This window comes from Lactuca virosa, chromosome 6, assembly GCF_052849685.1.
Source record: "Lactuca virosa cultivar CGN04683 chromosome 6, Lactuca_virosa_CGN04683_v6, whole genome shotgun sequence".
NCBI classification, from domain to species: Eukaryota; Viridiplantae; Streptophyta; class Magnoliopsida; order Asterales; family Asteraceae; genus Lactuca; species Lactuca virosa.
In genome coordinates, this window is record NC_136431.1 from 36,688,603 (window position 1) to 36,696,851 (window position 8,249).

The following is an 8,249-nucleotide window of genomic DNA, read 5'->3' on the forward strand; positions in this document are numbered from 1 at the left end:
CCCCTTTATTTGTTGGGTTTGACACACCTAACAAATTGGCGCCGTTGCCGGGGATATGGTGTTACTAATTGTTTATGCCTAGATCTTTCCGTACAGGTACACCATTGCCAATTGACTCGGAGATAGAGAAGACTGCAAAGAAGTTAAGGAAGCAAGCCAAGCTTCGTAAGAGGCAACCGGTTTCCGGTACTTCTTCATCATCCAATCCCCCGGTCATCAACATTTGGGAGGACAAACCCCTCTCAAGTGTATCCGCATCAGAAACAGAAAGCCCATCACTCTCACCACAATCATCCTCACCCAAAAATACTACTCCACCCTTTTCACCTGTTCATAATATCCCAAACACTACACCCATAGAAACTTCAACTACTTCTCACGCCATGGGGGATAACCATGGAGGAAACCCACCTCCAAACCCACCACCCGAACAAACCCTCCGTCAATGGTCAAGACAAGAGGTTACTCAACAACCTCTTTGTATCACATATCCAGCTGCCACAAACCTTGAACTAAATTCCGGGCTTATCCACTTACTCCCAACTTTTAGAGGATTGGAGAATGAAGATCCTCACAAGTTCCTCACCGAGTTCCATGTAGTATGTGTGGGTATGAAACCACACAATGTCATGGAGGATCAAATCAAGCTTAGGGCATTCCCCTTTGCGGTGCAAGATGCAGCCAAAGACTGGCTTTATGACCTCCCACCGGGGACGGTAACTACTTGGGTAGATCTTGCGAGGTTGTTTTTGGACAAATATTTTCCAGAGATGAAAGCTTCAGCCCTACGGAGGGAAATCATTGGAATTAAGCAACACAAGAGAGAAGCTTTCCACACATATTGGGATAGATTCAAGAAACTTTGTGCCCGCTGTCCCAAACATGGAATTACCGAGTATCAGCTTCTCCAATATTTCATTAAAGGCATGACTCCAATGGAGAAAAGACTTCTTAATGCTTCTAGTGGCGGCGCTTTACCTGACAAGACTCCAACCGAAATCCACAATCTAATCAAGAACATGGCTGAAGATTCTAAACATTCAAGCCATGATGAAGAATGGTACACGGATGCACCCCGAGGTGTAAAGGAGGTCCAAACTCCTCAAATTGAAGCTCAATTGTCCGAGCTTACGAAAGTGGTTATGATGCTAGCCAAAGACAAAGGTGTGCAGTCCACACCCTGCCCATGCAGTATTTGTACTCAAGTGGGGCATCCAACCGACATGTGCCCTCAACTTCAATAGGAAGATTATGAAGAATCAAAAGCCATGGGAGGTTTTCTTGGGTCTAATGAAAGGGGATATGAGCAGCCACGGGGTGATCAAATATGGAGTAACAATCAAGGTTGGGGAGGACATCAACAGGCAATTTATCAACCAAGTCAACCACATCAATACCAACAAAGACCACCTTTTCCACCACAAAACATTCAGCCAAGGCAACCACAACACCCTCCTCAACAATCGGGTTCATCAAGTATGTCCTTAGAGGACATAGTGAAGAGTTTGGCAACTAGTACACAAGCTTTCCAACAAGAGACAAAAGCAAGCATAAAGAACTTAGAGAAACAAGTTTCACAGCTTGCCACTTCCATAATCAAACTAGAATCTCAAGGAAAGTTACCTGCACAAACTGAAACAAACTCAAGGCACAACGTGTGTGCAATCACATTGAGAGGCGGAAAGAGCTATGATGGTCCAAAATTGTCGGTTGATCAAAAGGAAGAAGAAATAGTGGTTGAAGAAGCACCCAAAGAAGAGAAGAAGGAAAAGAAAACAATCGAAAAGAAGACCTTTGTCACTGAATCTAAAGCCACACCTGCTCCATTTCCCGAAAGATTAAAGAGCATGAAGAAAGAACGGGAGGAGAATGAGATCATGCAAATGTTCAAGAGAGTTCAAATCAACATTCCACTCCTCGAGGCCATCAAGCAGGTACCTAGATATGCAAGGTTTCTTAAGGATCTTTGTGTATCTAAAAAGAAATTAAAAGGAAATCAAGTCGTAACAGTTGGGGAACATGTATACGCGGTTTTGCAAAAGAGGATGCCCCCGAAGTGCAAGGATCCCGGTGTCTTTACCGTGCCTTGAAAATTGGGGAATCTTCATGTACCCCGAGCCATGCTCGATCTAGGTGCATCCGTAAATGTCCTACCATATTCTCTTTTCAAATCAATTGGTGTAGGAACATTGAGCAAAACCGGTGTGATCATCCAACTTGCCGACCGGTCTTTGGTACACCCAAAGGGTGTACTAGAGGACATGTTAGTGCAAGTCGATGAATTTATCTTCCCGGCTGATTTTTATGTCTTAGATATGGGAGATGATGACTCTCCAAGTTCAAGTTCCATACTTTTGGGTAGACCTTTTCTTAAAACTTCCAAAACAATAATTGATGTCTACAATGGAACTTTAAGTATGGAATTTGATGGTCAAGTTATCAACTTCAATGTTCATGAAGCAAAAAAGGTTCCTTCCGAGGTTCAATCCGTCAATCTTGTGAATTTGATCGAACCCTCAACTAAAAAGGGTTTAAGTTTGTCTCACAATGAATTTCTAGAGTTAGTTTTGCAAGGAAAACTAGACAGGGACAAAGCCAAAGAGCTTGCAAAGGAGATTGATATGGACAATGAGGTGTTGGAGAGTTTGGAGTTTATTGATGACAAGAAGCATGTGAGGAGTGATGATATAAAATCGAAGCCATCCACCAAAGTCAAAATCCTTCCACCGGTGGAACAAGCACAAGATTCAGGAGCAAAAACTCCACCAGATCCCTTAAAGAATATACATGTCAAGAAGGAGGTGGCGAGTCGGTTGATGTGTTGGAGAGGCCCACGTATCAAGACTGAAGCACATTAAGGGGGCAAAGTAGAGCCAACGACATGAAAAAGAGGCGGCTAACCGGGAGGCAACACGGGGGTATTTTTTTCATTTCTTATTTTTACATCATATTTTCTTTGTTTCCAAGTTCCCAAGTTGTTTCTCATGTTTAACGAGGGCAAAAAATCATTTTCCAGGCAGTAGTGGATTAGCGGGTTGCAATTTCAAAAAAATGAAAAAATTAAATTTTTTTGGCCTTCTCAGAGGTTTACATGGCCGTGTAAACTTATGCCTATAGTTTCCACGGGCCGTGTAAACGACCAGACCAGAGCAAATCAGACGCAATATTTACACGGCCGTGTAAACTTCGCCTTATAGTTTACACGGGTCGTGTAAACGCAAAAACAGGGCTGAACGTTTTTAGGCTTAAAAATTGATTTCTTTTGTTCATTCTTTTCACAACACCTGTGTTTTTTTCCTCCTCCCTTCTGCCCTCTTCGAAAATACCCTCAAAAGCACTCCATCTTCCTCAATTTTGTATCAAAAATCAAGCTCCAAGGTATGAAATTCTTCTCTTTTCTTCATCTTCTTTGTCTTGCAACTCAAATTCACCCCTCTAATGGCCGATTTTGGGGGTTTTGAGCAAACCCTAGAATTTTTGCGTCTCCAAATTTCGACCTAATGCTTGTAATTTCTTATAGGATAAGCTTGGGGAAAGCTTGGGGAAGCATTGGACATCACCTTACCATCATTTTCAAGCACAAATTGGTATAATTGTTCCAAACTCTTTACTTGTGCATATAGTTAGATTTTAGGGTGATTTTGGTGATTTTGGTGATATTGCTAGTTTTTTGTGCATACTCTTGAGTTTAAATTGTCCTACATTGTGTGCAAAACTTTGTTAAATTCAATTGGACAATGGCTTCCCGTGGAAAAAGGGCTAGAATTGGGACCTCACATATGGTTGGTCAAGAACCCAATGATGAATAAGACCAACAACCCATGGAAAACCCATATGAATTTGGTCTTATTTTTGAGACCAATCAACAAAACATTTTGTATGCAAGCCTTACTAGAAGATTAATGGGGGCTCAAAAATTTGTGGACATCCAAGCCCTCAAGGACCTTCATATCTATAAAGGTGTCCACAAGCTCTTCAAGAACATTGGTTGGGAATGGGTATTGAATCTACATGCAGTCAGTTATCAAACACCAATGTTGGAACTCTTGTCCTCAATTGCCTTTGATTACCAGACACATATCCTCACCTTCCGTTTGCTCAATTAATCTCATCAAATACATGTTGCTACCCTTTGTGATATCATTGGTGCTCCTAAAGCAAAAAGGGATATATATACAGCAAAGGGCAGAAAAAATGTTGTATTTGAGCAAGACTGTGGAAGGTTTTGGAGAAGTATTTCTTGTGAAGATGAGTTTCAGTCAGGCACAGCAAAAGTTTCTAGTATTATTCATCCGGTTCTGAAGGTCACCCACCGGATTATTGCTTCTCTCTTATTTCCTCAAGAAGATATTAGCAAGGCGAACAAAAAAGAATTAGAAGTTTTGTGGTGCATGATTAACAAGCCCGAGGAAGTCCCTCATTTTGGGTGTTGGGTAGTTCAGAAAATGCTCAGAAATGCCATGAGCAATGGTGGCCAGCTACATTGTGGAGGCATGGTATCTATTATAGCTGAGCATCTTGGCCTCCATCTACCCAACAATCCAACCAATATAATTCCGGGTCGTACTCGTTTATCACTTGAGGTTTTGGAAATCATGCATCTCTTTCACCGCCATCCCAATGGGGATGTTCATTGGACCGTCGACGGTAAAGAATATTTACGCATCGATAGCCGAAATAAGAAGATTTAGCCTTGGCCAATGACATCCCTTCTACCAATTGGCACCTCCAATACAACTTGGGTGTTACTGCAGCCCGTAAACCTTCAACCACCACTTCTACTCCTCCTGTTCAAACTGCAACTGCAGGTGCTTCCAGCTCGTCTCGTCCCATTCCTTTTCCCGAACACAACCTTTACATGGGCGAGTTTGCACGCTTAGATCATCATTACACGAGCCTCCAGCAGGAAGTAGGAGAGATTTATATGGGAGTTGCTGAAATCACTTCTGAATTTCATGACTGCCGAAACCTTCAAGAAGAGCGTTGGGCCCAGCAAGAGCTGCGATGGGCCGAGCAGGATCAACGATGGGTGGCTCAAGAGCAGCATAACCGCAATGTTCATCATTTGCTGAGCGATATCCACTGAGTACTTGTGCTTCCCACCCAGCAGCAGCAACCTCTATCATCATCCCAACCCCAGTGGCCTCCATTTTATCCTTCTGATTACCCTTCACAGTTCCCGCCATATCCTACACCACCCGGTCCTCAATAGGCCGGCTACGCCTCTCTCCAAGCATCGAGGACAATGCTATATTTTAAGCTTGGGGAGGGGCATCCATCCATCCATAAATCCCGTTGCATGTAGGTTGCATGTAATTTTGTACATATTGCATTAATTATCATTTCATTTTCTTTTTCATTTTTTTTCTGCATAGAAAATTTTTCAAAAGCCAAAAAGATTTTCTTTCTAATTTTTATTATTCTTTGCATTTTGCATCTAAAATTTTGCATTGCATTCGTTTGTTAAAAAAAAATTTGATCCAATCCCAAGCATCCGAATATTTTCAAAATAGTTGAGATGGTAAGTGAGTCATGTGCCTTGAGATTAGCTTGCTCATTTTATTAAAAATCTAAAAGCAAGCTAATCGCACACGAACACGCCTCCCGAAGCTACTTGTGCAAAACAGAAAGTGAGAAGATTGTCAACATTGGAGCATAACAGCAGGTATGAGTTAATTCTTTGGGACATATGACTGGTCTTATGAGTAGTAATGCTCAATTGAACTTAAAATGCCAAATTCAAAAATTCATAAAAAGAATATAAAATCTCAATGTTCCGAGCCTTCCAGCGCTCCAAAAGTCATTTCTGCTCATTCCCTTTTATATACCTTGCTTGGGGACACAGTTTCAGACTATACCTATGGGTCTTTGCATGTTAACTTCAGTCCCCCGAAAAATGTCTAGAAGGCTCTCACGGTAATAGACTGTGAGATGTCCCACCATAGAAAAAGTCAAGGATGAAAATATAAAGAAATAGGCCAAACAAATAAGATAACTAGAGTGTTATGTGTTATCTTAGTTAGTGAATATATCTTAAAATAATAATAATAATAATAATAATAATAATAATAATAATAATTGTTATTAAGTTAATCTGTGACCTTTGGGACTCGAACAAGTAAACTCTGAGGGGTGTTTTACACCTAATCGCCTAAAGCAAAATTGTTTGGGACTGATTGGGTTGAAAGTTCGCTACACGGGTTCCATAGAAAGTCATGAACTTAATAACCAAATAAAGCTAATTTGTTGCCTTTGAGGTTCGGCAAAGTAAACCCGAGGGATCTTTTTAAATCTAGCACACTAAGGTCATTTGATTTGGATGTGTTGGTTGGAAGCCCGTTACATGGATTTCAAAGAAAGCCATGAGCTTTGTTTGTTTGTAAAAAAAAATATAATTAGGAAGTTTGTACATATTTGTTTATAGTTAATTGAGTAATTTGTTTAGGAAAAATGCTTGGCTGCCAAAAGATTCCTTTGGACATGGATTTGAACTTATGACATTGGGATTGAATGTTAACTGCTTTGACTGGAGTAAGTGGTTTGAAGTTTGTAACCAATCTGGGTAAATATTAGGGAATTTTTAGAAAAGATTTTTCAGAAAAAGATTGTTGTTGACCAACAAATAGCTGGAATCGGTCATTGATATATTTTGTGAAAACAAAGATGATTGACCATGTTTTGTCACATACAATTTCACGAGAGTAAGACCATAGTTTGTTCCATGAATTGGCTTGATGATATTGAGTGCGAACAAATGTTGTGATCTTTGATTCTGTTAAGTTGCATTAGGGAGTGGCCAAAGTCTTATTTCTATTGATATATAATTTGAGACTAAAGCCAAGTTGACTCAAGACACGACAGGTACATTCTTAACTATGGTAGAAAAACAGGGTTAATTGGTTTGGTTCTTTATCATGTTTATTTTAATTTCATGCATTAGATTTCAAAAAGTTTTGACTTTGATTTTCTTTTCTTCCCCTTTATTCTATTTTCCCCTGTTTAAATTTTTCTTATTCTTTCTTGAGGACAAGAAAGGTTCAAGCTTGGGGAGATTTGTTAGGTGCATTTCATGCATCCATTTTGTAGTTTTAATCCATAAAAGTGCATTGCATTTAGGTTTAAACTCATGCATTTTGCATATTTTTCGGGATTTTTCATGATGCAATTCCATTCACACACTTTTATGATATTTCAGGGACTTTTGGAGGTTGGATCTTGCTTTAGGAGGTTAAAAAGAGTTGAGGGCAAAATTTCGGGACTTGCGGATCATTGAGGAGAGAGATAAGAGGAAAATGAAGATTTTAGCTTTTCACATATTTACACGGCCGTGTAAATGAGAGCCTATAGTTTACACGGGCCGTGTAAACGCATACTCGTGAGCAATGTACTTCGAAGGCCTGGCAAATTTGAGCAATTTACTTTTTGTATTTACACGGCCGTGTAAATGGTCAGTTATAGTTTACACGGGCCGTGTAAACGTGTCGCCAGTTTTTAAAATAGTTTTATTCTAATTTAAAGAAGGTAACCGGTTCCAAAAGGGGGGGGGGTCGTATTTTGGGAGTTCTAGGAGGCAATTTTAGGAGCTTGAAGAAGACAATTGTTGCTTGAAAACACTTGGATTTCATTTTGATTTCAATTTGTAAGATTTAACTCTTAATTTCTAGATTTGTGATCTTGTTCTAGTCATGAGTGGCTAGAACCCTAGTTTCTCCAACTTCATGCATTGACTATTGTGTTTATGACTTCAATCATGTGATTTGATGTTTGTTTCTAATGTTATCTAGTGAATTTGATTTTGTTTTAATTGAAAGTTTGATTTCAATTCTAGTTCTTTTTGGCCAATTGAGTTAGGGATAAATCACTCATGTTACTTATATTACAAAATTCGTAATTATTTTGTAAAATAGAACAAGTAACAAGAATTAAATCATTCTATTTGAAATGATTCTAGTGTAAATCAAATTCACACATTCTAACACTCCCGAGCATGTGCGGATTATTGATTGTTGTTGGTAAAATTCACACAAAGTATAATGCAATCTTTCCCCCTAATTCTAAGAGCTTGTTTAGATTAGATTGGTTAGATTAGAATTAATCAGAGAGCTTATTTTGATTAAATAACATGGTGAATGAGAATTGCTAGAGCTTATTAGCATTTCTAAATACCATCTTAGATAAAATTAAACAAATGTCATTTCATACTTGAATCATAATGTCAATTAGTCTTGCATAGAGTTGGAGTCCTTACA

At 39.4% G+C, this 8,249-nt stretch overlaps 1 protein-coding gene across 1 annotated transcript; it reads left to right on the forward strand.

Annotated features, from left to right (window-relative positions):
- Positions 1-383: 383 nt before the first annotated feature.
- Positions 384-2,090, forward strand: LOC145121441 (uncharacterized). The gene is made up of 3 exons (XM_079057190.1): positions 384-609; positions 769-1,060; positions 1,298-2,090. The coding sequence occupies exons 1-3, from the start codon at positions 384-386 to the stop codon at positions 2,088-2,090; spliced, it is 1,311 nt and encodes a 436-aa protein (XP_078913316.1).
- Positions 2,091-8,249: the final 6,159 nt, after the last annotated feature.